This window comes from Dipteris shenzhenensis, chromosome 8 (assembly GCF_047967505.1).
Source record: "Dipteris shenzhenensis isolate YYH24624 ecotype China chromosome 8, Dip_SZ_1.0, whole genome shotgun sequence".
Taxonomy (NCBI): domain Eukaryota; kingdom Viridiplantae; phylum Streptophyta; class Polypodiopsida; order Gleicheniales; family Dipteridaceae; genus Dipteris; species Dipteris shenzhenensis.
Genome location: NC_141603.1, coordinates 51,040,625 through 51,066,905, shown reverse-complemented (window position 1 = coordinate 51,066,905; position 26,281 = coordinate 51,040,625). Strand labels below are relative to the sequence as shown.

The 26,281-nt window shown below is 44.9% G+C and overlaps 1 protein-coding gene across 2 annotated transcripts in view; it reads right to left on the bottom strand.

Moving 5' to 3' along the window:
- The window catches only part of LOC147899640 (calmodulin-binding transcription activator 6-like), a 102,373-nt gene extending 76,891 nt beyond the window's left edge, over nucleotides 1–25,482 (bottom strand). For both annotated transcript variants that reach the window (XM_087377979.1, XM_087377980.1), the window contains exons 1-3: nucleotides 25,280–25,482; nucleotides 23,525–23,650; nucleotides 7,465–7,580 (exon numbers count right to left, since the gene is read on the bottom strand). In XM_087377979.1, the coding sequence (XP_087234105.1) occupies nucleotides 7,465–7,580; nucleotides 23,525–23,650; nucleotides 25,280–25,328 (291 nt within the window). In that variant the 5' untranslated portion in view covers nucleotides 25,329–25,482. The remainder of the gene's footprint in view (nucleotides 1–7,464; nucleotides 7,581–23,524; nucleotides 23,651–25,279) is intronic.
- Nucleotides 25,483–26,281: the final 799 nt, after the last annotated feature.

The window sequence follows — 26,281 nt, the reverse complement described above, 5'->3', positions numbered from 1 at the left end:
CCTGCAGTGTGAAAACAGCGCCAGCCAGCCTTTTCTGCCGCAAATCAACCTGCAGCCTTGGAAGCCCACCATTTCTGCCGCGATCCAGCCTGCAACCAGTTTTCGCCATTGACAGCCTGCCGCCCCCCCTTCTGTTTCGCCAGTCTTTCCTGACATCAGCAGCCTGGTGCGCCAGCCCCTATCGCGATCCAGAATTGGGTACCTTGCAGCCTGTTGTGCCATAGATAACCTGCCCCTTTGTGGCGCTACATTTTCCTGCCAAATCAGCAGCAGTTTCAGCCTCCTATCGCGATGAAGACAGCCTGTTAAATGCCAGGCCCAGATCTGCTTCTCGCCACCCATTGCAACATGGACCTCCGGACAGAAATCTGCAGGCCTCTTCTACGCAACAATTTGGCAGATTAAATCATTGCCAGGTGGAGTCTTTCAATTCTACTTCTAAGGATTCTCTTGTCATTATCAACTTACAGCAAATGAAAGACACTTCCTTAAAGCATGGAAACCCCTGGTAATTCACTCGGCATTTCAAGGACACCTCAGGCATCATCTACCACACAATATCGTGTTCAAATTGCACAACCAGCCCATTTCGGAGCTTTGGCATCGTGGGTCTTCTGTGTCACGTGCCCTCTTAGTGATTTGGACCACATACTATACCTTCTGCGTGAGGCACCTCAGTTACATTACTTCCTCAGCACCGTCCAGGTTGTGTTCCACGAGACACGATGATACCCAGAACCCGATATTCCTCATGAGTTTGCTGTCCATCTTTGGAGAGATTTTTACCCCTCAGCTTCAGCATCTCCAGGGTACTCTCCACCTCATTTAGCTCCCAGATATCCTCCTTTACAGGTTGTACCTTCCCCAAGACAGTATTTACACTCTGAAGGCACTCTTTCTCCTGGATATCCTCCACTTCCGACAGCAGCTCCTTATCCCTTCTCAGATCCGTGGACTCTGCAACCTACTCCTGTACTCTCACGAGCAGTAACACCCATTTCGGCATCACAGGTGTTACCTCAGACAGGACCTCCTTTACCAGATTTCCACGGGTGGTTCCATCCTGCCTCGCCTACCTCCTCCAACATGAGCAACCTCAAGGAGCAGCCCGAATCTTCTTCCAGGAATGGTACAAACTAGAGCGCAGGTTCGTGCTTTTCTCATGGGGACCTCAGATATGTCGCAACGCTCGCGTGCAGCCTCTCCAGAGATCAAAGACTCAAGTCCAAAAAAGACCCCTGAAGTCAACATACAAGGCGAAATATTACTGCAACTTCAATTTTCCCAGCTTCAGGACAGCATCTCCAACTTGGTCCAGAAAGTCCAACAACTCCAAGATTCTCGCAGTACCACACATACAGAGGATGACGTGACGCAACCAGACGACTATGTGGACTCATTCCCACCAGAGGTAGAAAACACTGAACTTCGTGCCCTCTACCGTTTACTCCAAGCTTCCAAAACTAAAAGACTTGACATCAAACTTCTCGAAGCCTACACTGGTCAAGTTTCAACGCAATCGCCGAACAGTTGACCAATGGCTCGCAAACTTGCACATGTACTTTGATACTATTGACCTCACTGAAGGCAAAAAGATCACCTTGGCAGCCTCCCTCCTCAAGGATACAGCTTTTCTATGGTGGCAAAGACGCTTAAAGGACGGCAAAAGTGTGTTAACATGGGAACGTTTTGAACACGTGCTCCGTAAGCAGTTCATACTTGCCAATGCGGACTTCCAAGCACGTTCAAAACTTCGACAATTGGAGCAAACAGGCTCCCTGTCTTCCTACATCTCTCAGTTCACCACATTGGTGTTGGAGATTGATGGTTTAACTTAGGATGATCGCCTTCATGCTTTCATCTCAGGCCTAAATCCCTCGTTACGCATTGATGTCCTTAAAGCAAACATCACCACCACAGCTGGCGCTATTGCTTACGTAGAGCGCATAACAGATTTCCAAAACACAGGGAAGCAGAGTGCTAATCGAACACAGAACTCTACTATGGCCAAAGGTGCTCGCCCTCAAGATAACCCCAGGTTTAGAAAAAACTCGAGTAATCAAGGTCAGCGGCAATCTCAAGATCCCCAAAAGTCTCAAAAATCGTATGCTGGATTCCAACAGAAGCACTCCTTCAAGGATCACGCCTCTTCTTCTTCACAAAGTCATCACCGCCATCCCCAATATAAAGGTGCGGCCACTGACAAGAAGAACAACTCCAACACAAAGGACTTTGTACCATCTGTACAGGCGACCATAGATGGTTCGATTGTCCCAAGCGACCAAAGCAAAACTCCAATATGGAACCTCGCACTTCCCAAACAGAAGATGCTACCCTAGCACAAGACAAGAAAGGCAAAGCTGTTCGAATGGCGAATACCATCCACCTGAGCCTTGCCAGCAACCCCAAACCTTCCCTAGCCACTCAAGTACTTTGTGTTCAAGGATCAATTCGTGGAACAACGGTCACTATTCTCATCGACAGTGGCTGCTCTCATAATTTTCTAGCTAGTTCTATGGTCGACAAACTTCGGTTGACCACCAGTCCTAGTCTCATGGACTATCAGATTGAACTCGCAAATAGAACTACCTTCTTGTGCAACACCAGGATCAAAAACTTGTCTTTTCGCATCCAACATTATACGGACAAGTTGAACTTCGACATCATGCCTCTTTCTCGGTACGATGTCATACTTGGACAATAGTGGCTCTACGACTATGATCCATCAACCAGTTTTCGCAGCCACACTATCCAGTGTGTCCACCAGGGAAAACTTATTGAGCTAACTAGTTCTAGGGACTCTCCTTCAACCCCAGTTGCCTCTGCCCTACAAGTAAAGAAGTGGGTTCGTAAACGTCAAGTAAAGACTTCACTTCTGTTGGTTACGGCAGTAGAGGAGACACCAACAAAGGATCCTCCTGAATACCTCAACCAACCTTTTTTCCAGCCCTACCTGGGTATTTTTCCACAGGAATTGCCAAAGCAGTTACCACCTCAACGACCAGTGGATCACCCAATCAAACTTATTCTCGACAGTAATCCACCGTCGAAACCTCCTTATCGGGTTTCTTACACTCAAAATGAAGAAATCCAAAGACAGATCACCGAACTACTCGACAAAGGTCACATTCGGCCCAGTCGCAGTCCTTTCGGATCTCCTATACTACTTGTGGAAAAAAAGAATAAGTCAATGCGCCTCTGCATCGACTACCGAGCCCTCAACAAGCTCACTATCAAAAATAAGTATCCATTGCCTCGCATCGATGACCTCTTCGATCAACTTCTACACGCAACACAATTCTCAAAGATTGATCTTCGTTCAGGTTATCATCAAATTTGCATACGAGAAGGCGATGAGTACAAGACAGCTTTTCGAACAAAGTATGGACACTATGAATGTTTGGTCATGCCCTTTGGGTTGAAAAAATGCCCCGGCCACATTCATGACACTAATGAACGACATCTTCAGGCCTTTCCTCGATAAGTTCGTCATCGTTTACCTCGATGACATCCTTGTTTTCAGCAAATCTCTACATGAGCACAAACAACATCTTCACCAAGTTTTTGAAGTTCTCCGCGCAAATTCTCTCTACATCAACATTGAGAAGAGTGAGTTCTTCAAGACCCAACTCGAATATTTGGGACATGTTATTTCAGCTCAAGGCATCTCTGTGGATCCCAGGAAGGTCGAGGTAATCCGAAACTGGCCTCCTCCTAAGAATGTTCATGATGTCCGCTCTTTTCACGAATTGGCAAACTTCTACCATACAAAGGTCTATCAGTTTTCCGAAATCGCAGCTCCTATGTCCGAATTATTGAAAAGCATAGCAGTTTTTCAATGGCTTTCCGAAACAAAGTATAGTTTCCAACAACTCAAGCAAGCACTCACTACCACACCAGTTATGACTATTGCTGACCCAAACCTTCCATTTGAGGTCATGACCGACGCTTCCGACATCGCTACAGGAGCAGTCTTGATGCAAGAAGGCAAAGTTATTGCTTTTGACAGCCATAAACATTATGATATCCAAACCCGATACCCGGTTTATGATAAGGAGTTTCTTGCCGTTGTACATGCTTATCACTCTTGGAAACATTATCTCATGGGAGCCGACTCGGTGGTCAAGACAGACCATCACTCTCTAAAGTATATCTTTACTCAGCCAGTCATGAACGCTCGACAAGCATGCTGGGTTGAGTTTCTGGCCCACTTTCACATGACCATTGAGTACATTCCGGGACTACGCAATGTAGTTGCAGATGCTCTCAGCAGGTTAACTCTAGCATCAACTATGGTAATCTCTACATTATCTGTGGATGTTCCGAATTCATTCAAAGGAAAGTATTTCAATGATAAAGACTTCGGCACAGCAGTACAAGTTCTTTCAAAAGATCAACCTTCGACTTCCGAACAGAAGATTTTCTCATCCTATTCTTATACGGACGACCTTCTGTATTATCAAGATCGCGTCTGTGTACCACATGACAAGGATGTTCGACGTCTTTTGTTAAAAGAGCATCATGTAGTTCCTTATGCTGCCCATCCAGGCATCAACAAGACTTATCGGTTACTCAGTGCAACATACTACTGGCCTCAGATGAAAAGCGACGTCATCAAAATGGTTACATCTTGCTTATCTTGTCAACAAATGAAAGCAAGCCGACGACTTCCAACAGGACTTCTTTAGCCTCTTCCAGTTCCAACTGAAAGGTGGGAAAGTATTTCCATGGATTTCATTACAACACTACCACGATCCTCCAGAGGTAACACTCAGTTTATGGTAATTGTTGATCGATTGTCCAAAATGGCACACTTTGTTGCTTGCAAAAGTAGTGCATAGGCTCCTGACATCGCCAAACTCTTCATACAACACATCTTCCGACACCATGGATTGCCCAAGAATATCATATCTGACAGAGATCCTAAGTTTACCAGTCACTTTTGGATTTCACTGTTCGAATCTTTGGGTACAACTCTACTGTTCAGTTCAACCTACTACCCAGAATCAGATGGCCAGACTGAAAGAGTCAACCAAGATTCTGAAAGAAATGCTTCGACATTATATTCAGTCATGCCTAGCAGCTTGGGAAGAGTATCTACCACTCCTTGAGTTTGCTTATAATAACTCTTTCCCTAGTGCCATTAGCATGACTCCATTCCAAGAAGCTTATGGACACACTCCGATTGTACCAACGAATTTTGTACTTCAACATCAAGTGGCCCTAGCTGATCAACTGGTTCAAGAAATGCAAGACATTCTACTCCAAGTCAGGGATCATATGCGAAAAGCGCAAGAGCAGTATCAACGGTCTGCCAACAAACATAAACATCACCTAGAATTTAACACTGGTGACATGGTGCTATTATTTGTAGCCCCACATCGCTATAAGACGGTTAAGTCTGTGTTTCCTAAGTTGCGACCAAGATACTATGGACCTTTCCGGATCGTCAAGAAAAATTCACCTTTAAGTTACAAATTGGAATTACCACCATCATGGGGTAAAATCCATCCGATATTTCATATTTCTTGGCTAAAGACGTACATTCCAGGCGATGAAGCATTTCCTCCTGCAAGTGATTATGTCCTAGAAATTGAAGACGATTGTGTTCTCCTTATTCCTGAGCGTATTCTGGACCATCGACAGCGAGAGACTCGACATCGACTTATCACAGAATTCCTTGTTCTTTGGCAAGATCTGGACGACTCCGACGCTACTTGGCAATCTGATGAAGACTTACAGCAGTATTTTCAAAATTTACCGTGATATTTTCTGCATCAGTTCATTATCTCCACCAGGGTCTTATTTTGAGTGGGAGGGGATGTCACAATCTGTGACGTATTCCTTTCTCTATATCTAGACTTATGGATGGTTTGATGAATGGACACTTGTGGAAGGGTATGCCCTTTCGACGGGACACTTTCTATGAGGCACAACCCTTCACAAGAGACATTCTATTAAAGAGACATTCCTATTGTAATGTACCCTCTCATCAAGGGTCACACCCTTCACAAGGGGTACACACCTCTTCATGCACATACACTTTGGAGTACACACCTTTTCATGTGTGACTCCACTCTCTATATAAGAGAGGCCCAATTGTATGGATGACACACTACAGATACTACAGACACTCAAGCAATACAAATATTCCTTGTTCTCTGCTATTTCAGTCTCCTTTCTGTTCCTTAGAACATTTCTAAATATAGTAAATCTAGGATTTCTTACACACAGTATCTTCGCCGTGAGGGCCTCTATGATTGGTGTGCTAGCCACTTGGCTATGCTACATCCTATGTGTAATGTATTTTGTATTTGTTACCATGGCTCTACAGATACATATTCATTGTTGGTTGACCTGTTGGCAGCATTGGTACGCTGTCCTTTCAGGTTTGGTTGGTCTGTTGGGTCGCTCCCATTTCAGACTTGATTGATCTGTTGGCGGAAACTAAATGACAAAATAATTCACTACCCCTCATGTAAAGCCAAAAACTTAATCCACACAAAGTGACAAAATCATTCAGGACCCTCACAAAAAGACAAAAGCCTAAACCTAAAACTCATTACAATGGCCTAAACTACCACTAATCCTAACACTAAACACCCATTAAGATGGTCAACTTCACCAAATGAACTAACTTCTAAAGAATGAACCTGATCAGAAAAAAAACTCTCCATGGACCCTTGGCAGAGCCAATAAATGTGTGTGTGTGTGTGTGTGTGTGTAGCAGTCTCACTTTGGGACAGCTATGAAGTAGTGCTTCTTCATGAATGGTTCTTTTACCCCCCAAAAAAAAGAGTGTGTGCACGTACGCACGCGCGTGTGTGTAGTAGCTGTCTCACTTTGGGACAGCTATGAAGTACATTCCCAGTTCTTTTACCCCCCAAAAAAATGTGTGTGTGTGTGTGTGTGTGTGTGTGTGTGTGTGTGTGAGTGAGAGAGAGAGAGAGAGAGAAAGAAAGCTATATTTTTCTGGACAAAATCTTTCTTTCACAAAAAAAAAAGTGTGTGAAACAATGCAAGAGCAAGTCCAAAGTTCATTCTCTTAAACAAAAAACACAGTATTGTTTTAACGTCATGACAGTCATCCACAAGGTTGAAGATAAACTCCATCACGCATGGAAAGGAGTCGAGACTAGCTACTATGGCATCGGTGGTACCCGCCGACATAATCAATGTCCCATGATGGGTGTAAACCACTGTCCAAACATACGCCCTCATATGAAGCGGATACCTTGTATAAACATGTGATCTCAGGCAGACTCGGCTATGACTAAGGCTACCAGTAAAGAAGAATGTTAATTAAAAACCCAAGTATGAAACAAATAAGATTGTCACCCAAAATGCTTTAACATTGAAATTGTATCAACTGCCACTTCCCATCTTACTTCTGCCTACTGAGAGACAAGACATGATTCAGTTTTTAGCCCCATTTGACTTCATCAAAAGTGTCAAAGAGCTTACCTTTAGATGTTCATGAGCCTCCTTGACTGTTTTGTTGTCCTTTTTTTTCCGCCACAGATGACCATCCCTTCGAAAATTTCGCAACATTTTACGATCGAAGAGAATCAGTGTACCACCTTAAATGCAACAGATAACCATATCAGCTGAGAGCGATTGAGCTGTAAAGCCAAAAGAACAGACAAGCACATTCAAACAAGGCCTATGCATAATGCAAAGCATATGACTACATGCGATTTAGATATTTATAACCATGCCAAGGGATCCCATATTTAAGCAAGGTGCATGAGAAACAAAAAAGTAAAAAGGTTTATATTCCTGTTCCCTTGAATGATGGTGGCCTATTGTATAAATGGACAGATTAGTGACTTCAACCTATCAAAGTAGGCATTTCTCGAATTGTAACAAAAAGACTTGCAAAACAAAGGTAAGCAGTGAGAGAAAGAAAAAAGGAAAAGAAAACAGCTTATGTGTCTGTCACGTTTTTTTCTCCTTTTTTGGGGAGAGGGGGAAGAGAGAGAGATATTAACACCCTCGGGAGGCCTCGCAGGCATATGGGACAAAGTACACCAAGCGAAAATAACTCATACGAGCCTCGAAGGGCTGAAACAAGGGGCGTGCTAGGATCCTTTCTAAATGCTATATACTAAGCTAAAAAGCTCAAGAGCTCAAACAAAACTCAAACTCAAATACCAACTGGAAGCTGAGACTCAGAAGCCGAAACCCGACACCGTGGTGGCTCTCTTGTAGGCTGCAAGGATATCCCATATCTGCGTTTGTCGAGCTATCTCGCGTTGTGGCAGAGGACGTGGTCTCCTCCATCTCTGGATCTGATGGGCTACGTCAAGAGTGATCCCCTAGTGGTCCCCTCTGAGCAAAGCTGAGATAGGCCGGACCTGGATCGTATGTGCTCTGGTCACTCTCCGTGTCGTGTGTGGTCTTTGCGTTCCTCACTCGACAGCATCGTGTCGGCTCTCTCTGCTGATCCATATTGCCCTCATATCAGCTAGCTCCTCCTGCTCCATCCTATTGTGTCTCGGAGTTGACTCAAATGCATAAAAATCTCTTACATATCTCTATGCTTGGTCTGCCCCATAACCTGTGGCACGGTCACCTCCTCCTGCTCTCTGATCTATCGCAATAGTGTCTTTCTATGTCGTCGCATCTCAATCAGGTAGAACCCAATGCAGACCTAGTCATGAAAGTGGGTCAATCGTGAGAGAGGTCTAGTCCATTCTATGGGCTACCCATAGGTGCCACTCATTCCTTCATATGTGCCTTGTAGGCCTAGTTACAATCAGTTAGGTCAGTTGGTACAGTTAGTACATGTACCACTTAGGACAGTTAGGACACTTAGTCCAATTAGGGCATTTAGCCCTAGGGTTTTGTTATGTTGGCTCTCTCTTGAGCCTTTTCGCAGCAATTCATTACAGCATCTTGTTTTTCTCTTCTCACCTCCATTTGAGCTTCCATTTGCTTGCCCTAGCCTACAATGGTATCAGAGCAGGTCAGGGTTCCACCCTCTAGCCATTTCCAGCAACCCGGACTTCCTGTTTGGTAGCCTATTCTACTGCTGGTTTGCTCATCTTCCTGGGATGGGCAGGCCATGAAACCGGCCTTCAATAAATCAAAGGGCAGTGAAACTAATTAGTCACAACACTATTACATTAACAATTCAGCAAAAGTATTACCAGCAGATTGGGAGCTAGAGTGCCCTTGCACCAAGACAAAGACACAGATTGGCCCCAAACCTTGGCTCCCCTTTCGGTATTTCTTCAATTAAGTGAGAGGCCCTAAAATCCAGGCTATATAAAGGATACACTCCTTACAACAACTGGGGCATTCCACATCCCAGTAAGCAACCACATACCCTGCATAGCCCTTACTGTTCACCACTCCCACTATTCCTGGCAGTAGGTCTCCATCCCTAGTCCAGGAAGCTTGCACACAGCCCAGAACTGTCACTGGTAACCACACTTGGGCACACAGTTCCCCATAGCTGTCACTAGTGCTCAATTAGTGAACTATCCGCTCAAAGCAGAAAAGGGAAAGCATACATAGGCCTTCTCCACTGTCTAGGACTGTCATGTCCAATAGTCTCTCACCCTATTGACAGCATACATCCTGAGACATCAAGTTGATTTCCATAAGAGAACTGGCATCACGATTCACAACACAGCAAAAACTAAGGCAGTCACACCAGTACCATCCCTCCCGGGGCTCCACAGATACTTCCCATTCCAAGCATGGATTCCCAACCCCAGCTTACTCAGCAACGAGGCTATAATCTAGATGTGCCATCTGCCTAGCAACCACTGCCTGCATGTGACCCATCTCTTAACGAAACCAAAGCATAATCTCTACTGAAAGTGACCTCCATCAAGCATAGCTAAAGAGCATCCATTTCAGGTCCAAAACACTCGCACTCAGCTTAGGCCTGTTCCTAGCAGCCAATACTTAGTCACACAGACTCCCTTAGCTGCCTTGAGTGCCTTCTCAGCCATTCACCTGCTCAGGACAAGGATACACAGCTAGCATCCATTGGCAATGCTTCACACTTCGGTAGGCATCTATGCCCCCAATGCTTACACCTTGTTATGCAATACTCTCACCAAGCTTCATAGTAAGCATTTAATGCTGATCCAATAAAAGGCACTCAGCCCAAGACTGTTTCTGGTAGCCTTACCAAGCCACACAGCCTACAATAACCATTACCAGGGCCCACCTAGCCATTTATCTGCTTTGAGCAGAGAATAAAGCATACAAATACAACCAGCATTAGTAGAAGCCTGAACAAAGCGTGAAATTATCCTCTGTGGAATCCCCCTGCACGACATAGGTCTTCCAAAAATAGACTGCAAAGAGAGCATAATCTATGTGAGCAGCCAGCCCCTTTTGGACAGCTCACAACCAACTGACAAAGCACTATGCAAGCAGTCAGCTCAAGCTCTCAACCAGTGATGACGTCCAGAGCCCACTTGTGAAAAAGTGATGACCAGCCTGTTCATTTGCATTCGTACAACAACGTTCAGCCTCATAGGTTCTGCGTTCAACACCGTACTGCACAACAGAATCTTTCCATATAGCTCCAGCCCTACGGACAGCTCCCGCACGTGAACTGTGTAAATTGTACGGCAAGTTCCAGGAAAGATAATCCGTACATGTACGGCCACAAGTGGTACTCAGCCTCTGCCTGCAATTCTATTCAGCCCATCTGTACGACTAACAGCCGATACTGCATTCTGTACGGCAGTTCCATACCACATCACCTTTGCAGCCTGTACTCACATCGTAAGCACACATAGTCCATCCCGAATGGCCATTCTGTCATACACAGTCCCATAGACAGCTTCGCTCCCATCCGTACACATAGCGAGCCACGGACCTTTGCTCTCGTACGTGATGCCACCCCTCTACCAGCTCTCGACTCCTCCTTACGCCCGTCGGCTTGCCAGAAGCTTCTTGGAATTCCTTTCCAAAAATCTATTGCATGGGCTTGCCACTTGGCAGCCCACAGTTTAGTTTGCCCCTAGGGGCTTTAATTTGCCCCTAAGCCCTAGTTGGTCAACACCAATGACCAACTTAGCTCATTTCCCCCTTTCCCCCTCTAGTGGGACCAAAGCAATGACAAACTTCAATTTCTAAGGTTCTTTGGGCCCCTCTTGGCCCTAGACCTTACATTTGCCCCCAAGGCACAAATGCTAGGGGTTCTAGCACATCAAGCAACCCTTGACCTCGCCCCTTGTTTTCAGAGGGTCCTGCCCACATGCAGGCCAACATGCATGCAGCAGAAATCACGCCCTCGTGACATCGGGCACGGTGCGATGACACACGTAATTGTCCAAGGGCAATCCTGAGTGAATGTGGTAGGTGAATCTGGGTGTATCCTGGTGGAATGATGAAACCCTCTACTGAAATGTGCAAGCAATGGTCTCGATAGAAGCTAAGCTTCACAAGGAGCTCTGCCTGTGCTAGCCAGGTCCTAAATGTGTGTAGTTGTAGGAGATCCTCCCGGATGATTGAGTTGAATTCGTTGCCCCTGAACGGGACAAATGGAGCGTCAATGCTGTACTAGAAGGGTGGCAGCCTATCTATATGAAAACCCAATTTCTCAAACCACTTGCATGTGCGTGCGTACCAACATCTCTGATCACCCTAAGCTACTAGTGCCATAGAAGATGCTAGTGTCAACCAAGGAAGCTTGCGTCGCTCTGTGGTACGGGAGCCGTATGTGCGCACTCGATAGAGATAAGTGATAGTCTGGAATGCCACATCTAACTACAGGGGAGATGCCTCGAACTCAGCTCGGATGATCTGGGGAGGGACAGATGGCTTGCTGTGTATCATCCATGAGAGTAGGAGAACTTGTAATCTCTCCACTCGAGCCCACTCTGTGCCGGAGAGGTCTGGTCCCCAACAAGCGCTACCGTTTTTGCCTGCAGGTCAGACCAAGGAGTCGAAAAGGAGAACCTTGGTCCATGGGTCGTGAAAGTGCGAGTGGAGGCATTGTCTCTCCAGTCAGCCAAGGAAGCATAATCTCTACTCAGGCGGGCCTGCATCGCCGGTCTCATCGTGAAGATAGGTCCTAAAACAAAACCCCAAGTATGTGTAGAATGAATCGATCTCAACTAGTGCCTCATCAGAAGTAAATTGCTCTTTGTGTGCAGCTGCTCTAGAGGTGTTGAAGATCATAACCTTGGCTTTACCCAGGTTGATTCTCAAGTCATGAGACTCGCAAAAAGCCAGGGAAGCGTAACCTCTACTCAAGCGGGTCTACATCGCCAGTCTCATCGTGAAGATAGGTCTTAAAAACAGAACCCCGAAGTATGTGTAGGATGAAACGATCTCAATTGGTGCTCCGTCAAAAGTAAACTGCTCTCTGTGTGCAACTGCTCTGGAGGTGTTGAAGATCATAACCTTGGTTTTACCCAGGTTGACACTCAAGTCATGAGACTCACAAAAAGCCAGTAGTGTATCTAAATGTCTCTAGAGACCCTCAGCGGACAAGGATAATAGCACCACATCATCAGCGTACAAAAGGATCTGGAGTGAGTCACCGGCGAGAGAACAACCAGCGCCAGTGTCCTCATAAAAGACTCAAGCTCATCTATGTAGAGGCCAAACAAGGTCGGTGAGAGTTGTTTGACCCGAATGGTGCTCATGATCTCATCCGTCCATCCGCCCCCCGTCCGAACAGTCCAACCTATCTTTCAACCAATCCCCAGCTCCTGTAACCTCCTGATGACGCGTGCTCGAGGTACCGTATCAAAGGCTTTGCGAAAATCCACAAAGTAGCAATATACCCTCTGTCTCCGTGTCCTGGCCTCCTCTATGACACTCCTGAGTGTGAGGATTCGATCCATGGTCTAATGGTCACGTACTTCCCAGAAGTCCCTAGGAATTCATCCAATGCCTAGGTGCAACCACTAGGCCCAAGTGTTAGGCTAATGCTAGAAAAGAGGGGTCTAAAAGTTGGGCCCAAGGGGAGACCAATGTGTCATTGGTAAAGAGGGTTAGAGCTTTTAAGTGTGTCATTGGTTGTAGGGATTAGGACTTTGATGAAGGGGGGGCAAATGTGCCACGTGGCAATCACCCATGCACCCTTCTCTCCAAAGTGTTTTATTCTTCATTTTGTATGGGATTTTCAATGCATCTTCTTTCTCTCTCTTCACGCTTCGAGGCTTGCCTCTTTCTCTATCTTTGGGACTCATCCCTAGGCACCATTAATGCTAATGTATGGATAGTACGGAGGCACTTAACAATTGTACGGACTGCAACAACTGATTGTATGGACACATTTATGCTGTACGGACCTGATTTTGCTGTTGGCACACATCTCGTGCTATGCACTGAATGCAAAATGCTTTGTATATTCAATTTCAAGCTCACTTTTGCAAACTGCTATATGCTGAATGTATGAATTACTATGTACTCAAGGAAGGCCCCCCTAGGTTAATCCCCCAAGCCAAGGTAGTCACGGTTACCAAATTCACATCCCCGTGACATCATAATGACTCTTTCCTTTATGCAGCGATAGTTGGATCGTCACATCAGCAACCTTCTCTCCACTTGCTTTTAGCACTCGTACAAATGATCAGTGATCTTTCCAATCAAACTTGTCGAACAAAGAGTTGTCCAATTCAGAGCAAGTTTCATGTTCCTTCGATATCCATCGCTCCAACACCATCACCACTAGAGGGGGGGCCGCTCCTGCCCCACCAGCCCCTCTGCATCAGTGGAAATGTCTCGCGGACGTAAAAAGTCATGTGTAGCTACGCCCGTGGACAAACCTGAGACGAGTTTGGCCATCGGGATTGGCCTAGAGGAAGTGTCGACTTCCTAGAAGTCTCTAGGGGCACATTCTAGGTGCACCCACTAGGACCAAGGGTAGAATTAAGGCATTCTCAGAGGGGTCCAAAAGGGGATCCCAGTGTGTCATTGGTAGAGTGGGTTAGAGCATTAATGACGTGCCATGTGGCAACCTTAATGCCTCCCACCTACCATCCCTCCCCAAGGTTTGAACTTTGGAAGAAAAGTGATGAATTTTGGCTGGGCACGTTTTTCGAAGCTCTTCTCTTCTTGAGGCGTCGTACGGATCCGTACGGAAGGCATGCATTTCAAGGCTTTTTCAATTGTTGCTGCTTTCGCGCATTTTGAGGCAGTCCGTACAGCGCCATACAGACTGCAGGCAGCCATACGGACTGCAGGCTGCAGGCACAAAATCACGGACTGCAAGCGCAGCGCAGAAGAAGGGTCGTACTAATAGGCCACGTGCAAACAGACCCGTGCGAGAGGAGACGTGCCCACGGAAAGCGGACTAACAGACGAAAGAGACGCCACGAACAGAAGATGACGTACAAGGGGGTCACGGTTTGGCAAGCTTGGAATGACACGCACGAGACTTGAAGACCGGCAATCGGCAGCAAATCCGGGCAAAGCAGTGCCAACAAGCTGCGACGCAATTTTCTTCGAAGGAAGGTGCATTTGGAATTGAATGCTTGAATTATAGAGTCTCTGAGGTAAGGGCCTTCTCTGATTTATTGGGTCTTTGGACGGGAAACGGGGTGTCCTAACGGGGTGACTCCCCCCGGTGTGAGTAGACCCTTGAAGCCCTTAAACCATGGGAAAAAGAGATCCCCCCCATCCTTCCCAACGGAAAGTCGGATTGGAACAAGATTTTAAGGGGGTGATCCACCCATCAAGAACCCCCTATAACAATGTCTAGAGCTCCAACCCACTCAAAATAAGTAGCCCAAAAAGAGCGCACCAGTTTACAGCAGAAATACAATAAGAAAATCTTAACACATAAGGAAGAAGAGGTCATTTCAAGTGTTTTCTCGACACAAAGGAAGCAGGAGTCGGATAAGTACCACCAACTCTACAACACTTGACTTTTGCTGTAAAATAAACCCCTTTTCTGAAATTTTACAGCAAGTCATTTTCTTTCTTGTATTACTAAAAGGAAAGAATTGAGGAGAAGGGATATTTAATAATGAACTTGTCCTTTTTCCTCCACTACCAGAAAAAAATAGGGAGAGAACACCATCACCTCCTCCTGAAGAGGATATTGTAGATGAGAGTTACACACATATTGAGTATGATAACCCACATATAGAATTACCTTCATCTCTCCTTCAAGAATCTCTTGATAGGGAGTTTTCCTTTAGAAATGAAGAGAGAAACGAGTTCATCCAAGAGCAAGGCGCTAGGTTTACGCCTTTAACTCAAAATCCCGTACACATGGATTATAATCCAAGTGCAAGAGGGAGAGAAGGGTCTCCCGTTGATAAGCTGGTTTCTCAGCTTAGCCATATGATTGAACAGTCCATTATGACAAAATTAGGGACTAAGATAGTGCTGAATTTTGGGGATGACGATTTAAGTACCCCCTCAAAGAGAGCTAAATTCCAACCCCGAGAGAGAATAGAGTTCCCAAAGTATGATGGAGCAAGAGAGGCGGATAAAATCCTCAATTGGATTCGCCATTTTGAGCTATATTTTGCCCATCAAGATAAGACCAACTATGAGAAGCTAGCTCTTGCCACACTACATCTACAAAAGGACGCTTTAATGTGGTGGTCCTTATCACAAACGGGAAAAGAGCCCATTCTTCAATGGTCCAAATTTGTAGAGCAACTTAAGGCCACTTTCATGCCTCCGAGGTATGAAGAAGAATTGACCTTCCGCCGGGAAGGTTCACGCAATTCGATACTGAGAATAACGCTGAATTTACAGCTAGGTTCTAGAAACTCTCTTTAGAGTTACCTGAGAAGAGCGAAGATGATAGAAGGAAGAAATATTTAGCAGCCCTAACCCCGAAAGTGAGATATGAGGTTGAGACGTTCAACCCAACCACCTTGAAAGACCTCACTAAATTGGCTGAGATTGCTGAGAGGAAATTGAATCCTCGTAAACCCTTCAACAAAGAAAAGGAGAAAGCTATTGTACAAAATGTTAACAGTCAATCACGTCCTAGATGGATACCATTTCCTTCCATGACTGACGATGAGAAGAAAAAGCTAATTAAGGAGGGTAAATATTTCGGATATAAGAAACATAAGCTACGGCATCCATGGCATAAATGTCCTACTCTATTAGCCAAAATTGCCAAAACTAATTTTGTAAAAGGGAAAGGAAAAGCATCCAAGCAGAAGGGTGAGGCTTCTACCTCCTCATCCCAGGACTCTACGGTGAACATAGAACCAAGAGTAAATGCTATCCATTCAGCCAGCACTGGTGTATGGATGTGTGAACTGAATAGAGAGTAGGCATATTCATTGTGACAAAGAATAAAGAATCTTCTCCTCCATGTAGAGTATCTTCTAGGATGAATAGGGTTGAAATAGAAGAACTGGAAAAAAAAAAAAGATTGAAGATCTATAGTTCCTATAGCCTAAGTAGTTCTCCATCGCAAAATCAAGTTCAATTAAACATTTGGGTGAGAGAATCGTTTTAATACTGACCGGTTTGTTGAGAACATGTTTCAGCTTATTGAGCAGGTTACTGTAAAGAGATTTCAGCAGCTAAGTATTCAGAAGAGGATTCTGAGTAAGAAGAGATATTGAAGAGGCACTGCCGTAGTACTTCTGCATTTGAATATTCAGCATTAAGAGGAACCAAAACTTAAAGATGGGATTTAAGTTCTGATTCAGAAGAGATCGTGTACTACCAAGAGAAGACTATTGCAAAGTATGAAGAGGAGATGCAAATGCAGAAGTAAAAGAGAAGCATAAGCAAGAGAAAAAGACAAGAGAGGATCCAGAACAGGACTTCTGCCCATTCAAGCAGGAGGGAGTGTCATGACAAGAGAAATCACTAATCCGTGATTAGTAGCCATTAAAACATTATTATATATTATACGCCAATGGTGTAACATGTATATGTATTTATGATGGACACCGACCAATTTGTTATGGCGATGGATCACCTCAGTAGATAGGACTCGTCGAGCTGGAGCCACTGCTTCAGACAGCATCGAATTTGGACATGTGATACTTATTCTATTAATAAAATGTGCACACACGTGTCTAGGTCCTAGGGGCAATAGGAAGGGAAGGGTGCATTAAGGTGCATTGAATGGTAGATGCATGGGTCATAGGCTAAGGCTAGGTGTAAATGGAAAGATGGAACTTGAGTGATCTCAAGGGACATTAATGAAAGGGTATCACCCTTTCATTGTGAATCTCACGTAGCATTCTTCATTCACCTTGCATTCATCCGCCATCTCTCACACACCTTGCATGTAGGTCAAAAATAGAAACAAGTACTCTCACAAGGACGCTCTTCCTCATTGGAGGGCCAATCAGCATTCAAATTCTGCATGCATTGCACACATTTGCATTTTTGAAAAGTCTGGTTCTTCACACTCATTGCTTCAAGAAGAAGGAACAGGAACAAGAGAACCACCATGTCAATCTCCTTGCCGAAGAACAAGCTGAACCTGAAGAGCCCCCTGAGGAGATACATGCAGCTATAGCAAAGGTTTACAGCCTCTCTCTTGAGGACCCATATTACACGAATTGGGCTTTCTAGGCCCCCTATGCGATGTGTGTTTATGTTGAGTCAATAAAGGTTCTCAGCCTTGACTTGTCCCTCTAAAATGAATGTATTTGGAGTCAATAAAGACGTACTCTGCCCTCGGTTGTCCCCCAAAAATGAATGTATTATCTTTTACTTTGGTTTGATGGTGACCACCCAATTCAAGAGTAAGGGGAGGTGACAAGTGATGGTTTGCCCTTGTCGGTCACAAGCTGGCTGAGAAGTCACTATCACACAAGAGGTGTTCGATAGTTGGACTTGCTCTTTGCAGTATTGCAGTGGAAGGGGGATCGGTCTACTCGTTGCGTGTTGCGTCTCACACTCTTTGCTCTGAAGGGGGGTGTTGGAGATATCATAGCCAAAGAGCGTGCGTGTTGAGGTGATGTGTTGGTATGTAGCACTTGGAGATCTAGTACTAGTTCATGTGTGAGTCGTGTGAGTGCCACGTGTCACTATGGGACTCATCCCATATGCACTTGGTGCCAATGTGTGAGTGTGTAGCTTATAAAGGCTTGTATTCACTTGTCTCATTTCGTAATGATGATGAACGAATGAAAGCCTTCATGATTTCTACAGTTCTTCACTCCCTAGCTCTTTCTCTCTCACACACACACCATGTTTCTAACAGTATGCATAGATCAAGAGATGCTATAGCTCTGAGATTAGTGGAAAAACTATGGCTGCAGCATGACTTGTGATGGCTGGTCTGACAATCGGCACCGGCCTATAATCAATATCATGGTCTCATGCATTTTTGGCTCAGCTTCTTGAAGTTACTAGACACAGTGGGTAGTATAAATCACAGAGTACATTTTTGGGATATTGAAAGATGCCATTCTTGATGTTGGGGCTGAAAATGTGGTGCAGGTGTGTATGGACAATGCATCTAACTGTGTGCGGGCAGGAGAATTGGAGGAAGAGTAGCCCCATATTTTCTATACTAGATGCGCATGCCATTGCCTTGACCTCTTGTTTGACGACATTGGAAAGCTTACATGGGTGAAGCCAGTGTTGGTACATGCTAACATGATTGTGACATTTGTTACCCGCCGAAAACACACCGTGTTAGCAATGTATAGAAAATTCAGCAAGAAGGAATTGGTGAAACCCATGGTTGTTAAGACACTCGTGTCTTATGATAAGACACTTAAGACACATGTCTTATCTTAAGACACCTTTGGACACTCTAGTGTTTTTTTCTTTTTCTTTTTTTTTTGGTGGGTGGGGAGTAATAACACACATTGAGTTTGACTTAGCCATGCTATCATTGATGGTGACTTTGGATCTAGCAGTGGCAGTGACCTCATAGATTCAGATTAGGATGAATCTTTAGAGATTTGAGTCTTGAGAGTCGAAAGCTTTCTTTCAATTATATGTATCGAGATACAGTTTTCATTCATGTCACATGTGACAAGATTCAATTGTCAGTTTAAACCTTTTAGTACTCAAAACTTGCGAGCTCTTCATTCGTGAGTCTTAACTTTAACTTTTAAGTCTTGAGTGACGAGTCTTGACTCTTAACTACATTGTACAAGTGCATTGTTTCTTCTTGCATTATTTAAGTGTAGCTTATTGTACTTCTCATCTCCAAAACCAAGGAAAGGGGATTTGAGAAGATAGGAGTGACCCTGGAAATGATCAACAAGGAGAGGGATGATCAGAGGCTGCTCGTTTTGCAAGCGGATACAGAGGGAGAAGAGATTGCAGCCCCTATTGTTACACTTACATGAAGGATGGATGTTGCTGGAGCTTCAAACAGCTCTAGTTTATAGGAGCCCCATCGTGAGGCAGATGAGGATGATAGTGATAAGGAGGAGGAGGAGGGTGTAGGCACTGATGCTGATGATGATAAGGATGAGGATGAACAAGAGGATGAGGATGAAGATGCAGCTCGAGGCTTGAGCCTCATCGGTTGTGAATCGTGCTGCATTTCAGGCTTCAAGCTTAAGCTTTATTTCCATGATGTGGCAGCCTTTTCTCTATGATGTTTTGCCTTTCATGTTTTGGTGTAGTTGCTAGTACCTACTTCCTCTGATCATGATGTTTTGGTGTAGTATTTATCATTAACACAATGTGAAACCGGCCTTCAATAAATTAAAGGGCAGTAAAACTAACAAGTAACCAGTCAACATTGTTACATTAACAATTCAGCAAAAGTAGTAACAGCAAATTGGGGGCTAAAGTGCCCCTGCACCAAGACAAAGACACAGATTGGCCCCAAACCTTAGCGCCCCTTTTGGTATTTATTTAATTAAGTGAGAGACCCAGAATTCTAGCCTACAAAGGGGATACATTCGTTCTTACAATTGGGGCATTCCACATCCCAGAGGGCATCCACATACCCTGCATAGCCTTTACTTTTCACCGCTCTCACTAAACCTGGCGATAAGAATCCATCTCTATTTCAGATTGACTGCACTCAGCCTGGAACACTTACTAGCAGCCCACTCAGCCACTCAGTCCCCCATAGCTGACCATCTCCTAAAGAAACCAAAAACATATTCCCACACGGAACATGTTACCTGCCAAAGCCAGTAAATAGGATACACAATGAATTCAAACCCGCTTGCATTCAGTGCTCTTCCCTTACTCAGTAGGCATCAATATCACAACACATTAGCCCTGCAGGGCTCTACCCTCACACCCCAGTGACAACAGGCATCTACATCAGTGCTAACACCTACGTAAGAGCCAAAGAGCATTTACTAGCAGCCCAAACAAGGCCACACGCTCCCCAGACAATCGCAAGTGTCCACTGACTCGCTCGAATACCCAAACAATGGGTTAAAGCATCACTGAACTGCCCACAGTGAACAGAAGCACGAACAACCTCTGCAAGCATTTATTGTGAATCACCCTACCAACCAGGCCTCTCCAAACACAGCTAACAAGCTGAGCAAGGATAAAGAGAAGACAACCAGCTTACCTTGGTCAATCAAGGAGCATTCAAACGAGCTCTCACACGAGCTTGAGCAATTCAGCCCCCAATTATGCATTACCATGTCTGTAAATCAGCTTAGCCTGCTCATACAACAGCAATGGCTGAGGAAAAGGGAGAGAAAGAGACAACAGAACGAGAACAGCCCCTTCAGGAAGCGATTCATGAACTGTGTACTTGGCCCTGTGAGCAGCCAGGCCCTCAAGCAGTGCAGCAGCCAGGCCTGAAGCCTTTCTAGTGCTGGCTGTTCATCGTACCAGCAGCCCACGGAGCTGCAAATGGACACCCAACCTCCCGTACGGACTCCCAAACAGCCACATGACGACCAAAACTGCTGTGCACAGCCCCTGAGGCAGATCCGCCATGCATCAAAAAGCGTCAAAATCAGCCCGTCCATGCATCCAAAAGCTCCCCATCGGCTCCCATACGTGAAAACGTGAGTTTCCAGCCCTTTCCTCCACATTGAACCTTGCTAAATGCATCCAAGGATGGGGAAAATGCCACGTGGCATCCCCCCTTCTCTTCATTTGCCCCTGGACCTTTTTAAGAAACAACCAATGGCCAACTTTGGATCCTAAGGTTCTTCGACCCCTCTTGGGCCTAAACCTCTGATTTACCCCCAAGGCACAAATGCTAGGGGTTCTAGTACATCAAGCAACCCATGACCTCGCTCTTTGTTTTCCCAAGGTCCTGCCCACATGCAGGCCAACATGCATGTGCCAGAAATCACGCCCTCATGACACTATGTATCAGAATCCAGAATCCAGATGACCTTGGTCTCTAGAGGCTGGACTCTTTATGAATCATGAGTGATGACATTAAAGTTGATACAAGTTTCAAATTTCAAGCTGAAAGTTTGGTAGCTCTATGTCAATTTAATGTGTACAATGTATATTTTCCTGATTTTTGAGGGTCACGTATGTTTCAGCCCCAAGGGCTGAACCATACTCCAATCATACTTCCTTACTCCTATGATGTATGCGTATGGTAACATATGGAAAAACATTCGTTCCAAACAAAGGGTATCCCTCATCATGGGTCAATGTGCAACCACCTTGCATGCATGCGTATACTCCTCCTTTACGATCTTGCATGTAGGTATCAATATCTCGGCCAAAAAAAACCCACAATGGCCCTGATTGGAGAGCCAATAATCTCTTTTTCCCGATTCTACAAACTAGGAGTTCAATGTACAATCATGCTGCGTTTGGCATTGTGGTTCATAACAACCTACCATTGTAGCTTCATATGGGGCCAACGGAAAAAACTTTTAGAATGCTATTATCGTCCCAGTAGAGGTGGATTACTATTTGGGTGAAAGAGGTGGCATACCAATCTCATTATCACTTAAACAATCTTGTAGGAATCTAGGCCAAAAAAAACCCACAATGGCCCCGATTGGAGAGCCAATAATCTCTTTTTCCTGATTCTACGAACTAGGAATTCAATGTACAATCATGCTGCGTTTGGCATTGTGGTTCATAACAACCTACCATTGTAGCTTCATATGGGGCCAAAGGAAAAAACTTTTAGAATGCTATTATCATCCTAGTAGAGGTGGATTACTATTTGGGTGAAACAGGTGGCATACCAATCTCATTATGACTTAAACAATCTTGTAGGAATCTAGCCTTGTAGAAATCTATTTCAATCACGAGATGTATGATAATCGCAAAAAGCGAGCCTTGACGTCCTTTCAAAACCAATCCCATTGGAAACGTTGTGATTTACGACATCAGCCATTTGTGCCACTTGATCACAAATTTCATAAATAACATGCGTAGTTTGTAAGCACTTCTCTTACTAACAACAAAAAAGTAGCTATCCAATTAACTAGTCCATGTAATCAATATTAGTCAACCAACTTTCTCATCATGCAAAGGAAAAGTGGTTTCCCTGGAGTATGGAAGCCTGGGAGGCTTACCGTGTTGGCTTCTCCTCCCAAGTCTTTCCCTAGAAGAGATGGGAGAACGCTTCCTTGTCTGCTGCAAAATCTCTCTTATCCTCTTTTCTTTCTCAAAAGTCAAGAGATCCGCTTTAATTTGTCTTTTGTGGCTGGGCTATGCGTTCCATGCATTCTTGTTTCCTCTGGGACCACCTGTCCCTCTCTTTCATTTCTCTTGAACCTATACGCTCTCAATCAGTCATTGTCCTCATGCAGTCCTGTTCAGTCTTCTCTTCATCAGCTAAGCCATCTAAGCAATCTCTCTTGAGTGGAGGTCCCTGTCCACCCTCACTAAGCAAGCCATCTGGCACTCATATGCATGCAACCTCTATGGTACTCCTCACTAGCAGACCCCAAAACTTCCACAGGTACCCCGCCCTACCGCTTCTTCACTTTTTACCACCAATGATATAAAACATGCAACCCTGAAGCTAGACAATGGCTGATCCAAAGATCATGAGGGGCTATGCACTGAGTACATTGCATATGGACTTAGCGGTTTAGCACAAGCTCCAAGTTCTTCACAATGCAGCTATGATTGCCTAATATTGTATAAATCTGTAATCTGGATATATGACCACACATTCCCTAGGTCCTCGAATCCAGCCTCTGAATTGCTTAGCCAATCAGCCTGAACTTGGCCACAAGGTAGTATCCATCCGCCAGTGAGACTGCTAGTCGGACAACTTATATACGCCTTGTGCCTTCTGCCTTCCTGCTGGGTATCTGCAAGGCAGGAACATCTTTGCGGCCATAGACAACTACCCACATTGTCTCCCATAAACCCTGCTTATCCATACATGGATCTTTTCTAAAAAGAAAGAGCCCTAAGAACCGAGAGGTCTAGAAGAGTCTAACTCGCAGGATGGAACCCAATTTCCTTGCTTCTAAGCCTGTCTCTACAACAAGACACCCCTAAAAGCACCTCTACTTTGGCTTCAAACTATGAAAATGCTTTCCAATTGCATCAGAGCGAAAGCAAAGCTGCAGGGCAGGGTCAAAAGTAACGAGGTTTTCCTGCATGTAAACCACCCAGTTCACATCATCAATATGCTTTAACAGCAGGAATCAAAGGCATCTTTTGAGACACTGTCAAGCTGAACATACAAATTCCATATAGGTCACAATACCAGGAAACTTACTTGGTGGCAAGTTGGGTGGCTCTGTGCATATCTGAAAATTGCAATAATTGTTAAGAATGTCATAAATCTCTTTGGGTCGCAGCCATCGAGATTTTGCTTCTTGCCAAATCTTTCGAAAATCAGCACCTACATTGAAGAGCAAACTTTGTAAGGTATTAATATAAACCACTCAAAGCTCTTCCCAAAGCAAGCATCAAAATTTCTACAAAACATATGTAATCTTGAGACAGAAGTGCACACACAAAGCTTCGAACATAAAGTCCACCAAGCATGCAGTTCACAAATGATAGGCTTTTGGGGATTTGTAGCTTGTTGCGATTTTGCACTGTTGGATTAACCACATATGTCTGATATTCATAGGGCCTGAAGGCATCACTTGCACCGACACAGCCTGCATAGCTTTTCCAACAAACTAGGTAGGACTTGAGGAACGTTAGCTTTAAGCCATCAGCAATCCTTAGTGTCATTCAGTCGTATGACGTACAGTACATATCCTTTGGTTGCCTAAGTTCTAACCTTATGTTTCCTCAAGAGTAGGCCTTCATTTTGATAGTGCCCCCAATCTTACACTTAACGCACCAAATGTTATTATGTACCGCCTTAGAAGGATCCCTTCGTTCTTGATTCTTAATCCAATTTAGTTCCATATCATTTGTTTAATCATTGCATCAAGCAATTCTTCCTTGGCATCAACCATGGGGTTCGCACCAAATGTTATTATGTACCTTCTTAGAAGGATCCTTCGTTCTTGATTCTTAATCCAATTTAGTTCCACATCATTTGTTTAATCATGGCATCAAGCAATTCTTCCTTGGCCTCAACCTTGGGGTTCAATGGCACCACTGTAGGGGTTTGCACTAGTTTGCATCGCCACTTGGCCATAGGCTGCTGGGCCAAAGGCAAAATCTACTAGGTAGGCATAGGACCCAGTTTAGTTGCCTGACATATAAAATTGCAACATTTGAGGCCCCGCACTCCTCCCTACCTGGCTCAAGTTATCCATCACACCCATTGCCAAAATTAGGATTTTGTACCACTCCCATTGTCCCATAAGGTTCTGTTACATCTGTTTTCAGGCCTGGAGAGACGAGAAACTCTCTTCTACCCTTGCACAGTTTAAAAAGTTCTCTCTTTTTCGCCTTCAGAATTTTTTAGGATCGGCATCGTAAATGAACCATAAACAGAAGCATGTATTTTCATAAAAAGACGTGAAAGAGTTCTCTTCATGGTCCTTAACCTTCTTAAAGTTTTGAAATCGTTCACAGGCCTTGCTAAATAAAGGAACACTCTTTGGAGCGAAGAAGAAGGAGATGCTACTCTACGAGCATGCTTTTGAAGGAAAGGAGAACGAGATGGTGCTCTAGGAGCGTTGCTACGAATAGAAGGACAACCACCAAAAAACGTGCACCCCTCTGCAAGGGACAGAAATTGAACTACAGGACACCTCAGAAAGGCGTGCCTGCAGGGGACGACGGCGCATACGGAGCGCAAAACCATCGCAATTCCGGAAACCGGTGGATTGACGTCAGCCGGTTGTTCCAGCCGAATTCATCTGCTAGTGGCGAGAATGGCTTACTTGAGAGGTCAAATGACTAAAATGTTGCACATCATCCTTAGCAGTAAGCTCAATTTCAGGAAAATGTACAGCTTGTCGTTTTGAAAACCCGTGGCATTCGGAGAACGGGCAGTCTCGTCACTGCTATGTGTTATTTGGAATTCTTTGAAAGCGGGAAGGAAAACGAGGAAAGAGCTTACTAGATTGCGAGACGGTACGAAATGCGGCTCCATGCTGGGTGTTATCCATGTGAGAAAGGTGAAGGGTGGGAAGATGGAGGAGCTGGTGAGAAAATTCTGTGCTGGAAAAAAGTGGCTAAGAAGAAGAAGCAGGTGCGGAAGCCCTAGAAATGGCGAGAACCAGCAACGCACAGGTGATGGCGATAGTCATAGTGACACAGAGAAGGACCCCTCTGTTTCATCGCCCCATCTTAGCCGTCCGTTCAATCCTTACCCATCATATTTAATACCATCTCAGGCGTCTGTTCAATCCTTTTCCATAATATTTAATACGCTCAACTCAGGGGCCCATTGCGCTCCCCTGGATTCTCCCAAATTCTTTCTCCTGACAGCTATCCCAGGACACACACACCCTGGATACACCTCCAAAGTCTCCCCATCCCCATCTCACTTACGAGCTAGCGCACCTTGGCCCCGCTCCCCCCACTGGATATTTTTGCATCTCGTACCTCATGGTGGCCAATGTGTTGATGAAGCCTTGTCTCATCATCCCTTTCCGGTCTCCACATGTCGAGCCTCCTTGCTCCTTCAATTACAAGCTTTCCTCCACTCACATCGTTGTGGTGCATGCCTCCGAGCATCCAATATGAAGCTCAAACTTGTTTCGAGGTCAATTCTTTGCTTGCTCCATCCTTTAGAGCATGTTCATCATGGCTGAAGTTACAAGTACATGACATAGCATGCTCATCATGGCTCAAGTCACAAGTACATGTAGATGGTGCAATACATGGCCCAACAACCACTCATCTCTGTACTTCCCTAATCCCTACAACACGTGCACTCAAATGTCCATATGCCTAAAGGGATGCTTTGGCTAACTCTAGAATATAGCACTTTGTTGTACACTAGACTTCATTTTCTCTCCTAGTGCTTGGCATGTTGGTCATATAGAGGCATCTCTCTCTCTCTCTCTCTCTCTCTCTCTCTCTCTCTCTCTCTCTCTCTCTCTCTCTCTCTCTCTCT